Here is a 2,414-nt window from a genome sequence, read left to right as displayed (position 1 = left end):
TAACGAAATCTTATAACGAAAGAAAACGTCCCGAGGACTTGTTATTAACGGGATTTGTCTGTACTTAACCCCGGCCTTGTGTCAGAAGGTCTGTGGCGTTTGCTATCTACATGAAAACCACCATCTGCAATGTGCAAGACTGAAGTCGATTGCAAACCTTAGTTGTAAAATCACTTTTTTTTTCCTTTAATTTAATGTAATATTCCACAGATTGTACGAGGTTGAGCACAAAGCTAGTAATTTGCAATGTATTCATAAGCAAGTACACATTGTGTAAAAGAGTTTTATAAGACATTGTAATTCATTCGCTTGTCTCCATGACTAAATTTCAATTAATGTCATGCATTTATCTTCATTTTCAACAAAGAGTATAAGTGTACAGAACATATCATGCAAAAATACATATTCTACACATGTCGAGATAAATCATGATAAGGTCTGAAATGTCAGTTCAACAAAGAACAAACAATTCTGTAGTTTTCATAAACATACGCCAATAATTTGTAAAATTATTTGCTTTAATTTAAAGCGCTGTTACTCGATCATTGTTACAGTTATAAGCAGAGATATACAGAATTTGATATTAGGGTTATAATGAATGTAGCCACCTAATATTTTGTGATTGTAGTCCATGGGCGATCACAGAACATTTATTAGCCAAGACGGAATTATGTAACTGTTTATGTCCTATAGATGCTAAGTGCAAACCTATGAACCAACATTTGACTTAAATTTGTAGAAGGGCCTATAAACGTGGCATAAACAAGCTGGTGCATAACAATTTTACCGCATTCCTGGAAGATGTAAGATGATTGTTCCATTAAGCTGGCACTGTTCTATGAAAATAAACATGCCTTAACGCCTTTTCTTTTCTTTACAATTGTTGATACAGGTGGAAAGCTTCCGGGGAATCCGTACCGAATCGATTGCAGTGGTATACGAGTTGTTGAGGCATTGGCTTTGAAAGAGAAAATAACAAAAAGCGAGAAGATCTCGATGATTTCAGTGTAACTTTCTATGATTTTGGTTTGACGAGAAAAAAAAAGTGGCAGTATTTTCTCTGACACACACTCTATAGCGTGAAAGTAAAGAGACAAGGATCAAAGATGAATAATCATTCTTCAATATCAATTGACGAAATCCCACCCCTCGCAGACAACGCCACTTCATCTCTTTATATGACTCCAATATTCATAGCATTTGGGATTTTCGGTGTCATCGACAATGGGTTGGTCCTAGTCGTCATGGGGTTGGTAAACGACATGCACAACGCCACGAACTTTCTGATCGTCAACCAATCGCTCATCGACCTGCTGACGTCGCTGCTCCTCGTTGCTTACCAGATCACACCGGCATCTCCGCCAAATGGTGGCTTGGGGCTAAAAGCAGTTTTCTGTGCTTTTTGGGTGAGCAAGTATCCATTTTGGTCGTTGATCATGGCCAGCGGAGCAAATCTGGTGGTTATCACATGTGAAAGATTTTACGCTATTAGTTACCCACTGCGATTTCACACATTGGTAAGGTTCAAACACGTTGCAACTTTAGCCGCGGTGCCTTGGATGTACGCGTTGATTTTTAATATCTATATCATTGCATGGTCTGGAGTTGAGGGTGAGTTGTGTTTTGTTATGCGATGGCCCAGCGTTACTGCTGGTGTCACTATAGGTGTAATAGTCTTTGTGTTGAATTTTGTGGGTTGTTCGTGCGCATTGGTGGCGCTTTATGTCTGCATCGCCTATAAACTGCGCCTCGGGCTGACTGCACATAATAAGGGGGTGAACCATCGAGTTCAGGCGCAACAGGACGTCATAAAAACCCTCGTCATCGTCTGTGCTTGTTACGTCATCTGCTGGGCCCCAAATGATTTCTTTAATCTGGTGTATCTTATCCAAGGAGTCGGAAACTACGAAGGACTTGCGTACGAGATCACCGTTCTTATGGCTTTCGGAAATATGTGGATAAATCCTGTGATTTATGCATTTCGATATAAGAAGTTTCAGAAAGCATTCCGAAGATTGTTTATTAAGGGAAGTCCTCAAAAAGTGCCATCTGTCTACACAAACAATGCAGGTGCGTCTGTAAACTCTGGTTTCATACAGACGTAGTCAGTTCGTAGGCATCTACTATAGGTCCTATATATCACGTACACTTTAACCTTTATCACGTACTAAAATTAGCTGTTTTCAAGCAGACGTATAATTGTGAACATACATGTCATTTATCTCTGAAATTTACAGCTAAAAAAATACTAAAAGTTCGTATACAATGAATCATTCTTTTACTCATGTAATCAGAAATTATTTGCCTCCTGTATGCAAGTATGATAACATATCTAAGAATTGCAAGAGTATAAATCTAATGCGACAACCAAAAAACAAAAACAAAAACCACACAACAAAATAAATAACTGTGGT

At 38.5% G+C, this 2,414-nt stretch overlaps 1 protein-coding gene across 1 annotated transcript; it reads left to right on the top strand.

Annotated features, from left to right (window-relative positions):
* Positions 1-1,244: 1,244 nt before the first annotated feature.
* Positions 1,245-2,105, top strand: LOC140227461 (5-hydroxytryptamine receptor 1D-like). Its single transcript, XM_072307864.1, has 2 exons — positions 1,245-1,611; positions 1,894-2,105. The coding sequence occupies exons 1-2, from the start codon at positions 1,245-1,247 to the stop codon at positions 2,103-2,105; spliced, it is 579 nt and encodes a 192-aa protein (XP_072163965.1).
* The last annotated feature ends 309 nt before the right edge of the window (positions 2,106-2,414 follow it).

This window comes from Diadema setosum, chromosome 4 (genome assembly GCF_964275005.1).
Source record: "Diadema setosum chromosome 4, eeDiaSeto1, whole genome shotgun sequence".
Classification (NCBI taxonomy): domain Eukaryota; kingdom Metazoa; phylum Echinodermata; class Echinoidea; order Diadematoida; family Diadematidae; genus Diadema; species Diadema setosum.
Note: the sequence above shows the minus strand (reverse complement) of the source record. Positions and strands in the feature narration are given on the sequence as shown.

Excerpts from the sequence above, each read along its gene's own strand:
- LOC140227461 (XM_072307864.1), top strand. The coding sequence starts at position 1,245 with ATGGGGTTGGTAAACGACATGCACAACGCCACGAACTTTCTGATCGTC. Across the intron at positions 1,612-1,893 it reads TGCATGGTCTGGAGTTGAGG|GAGTCGGAAACTACGAAGGA; the intron begins GTGAGTTGTGTT and ends ATCTTATCCAAG.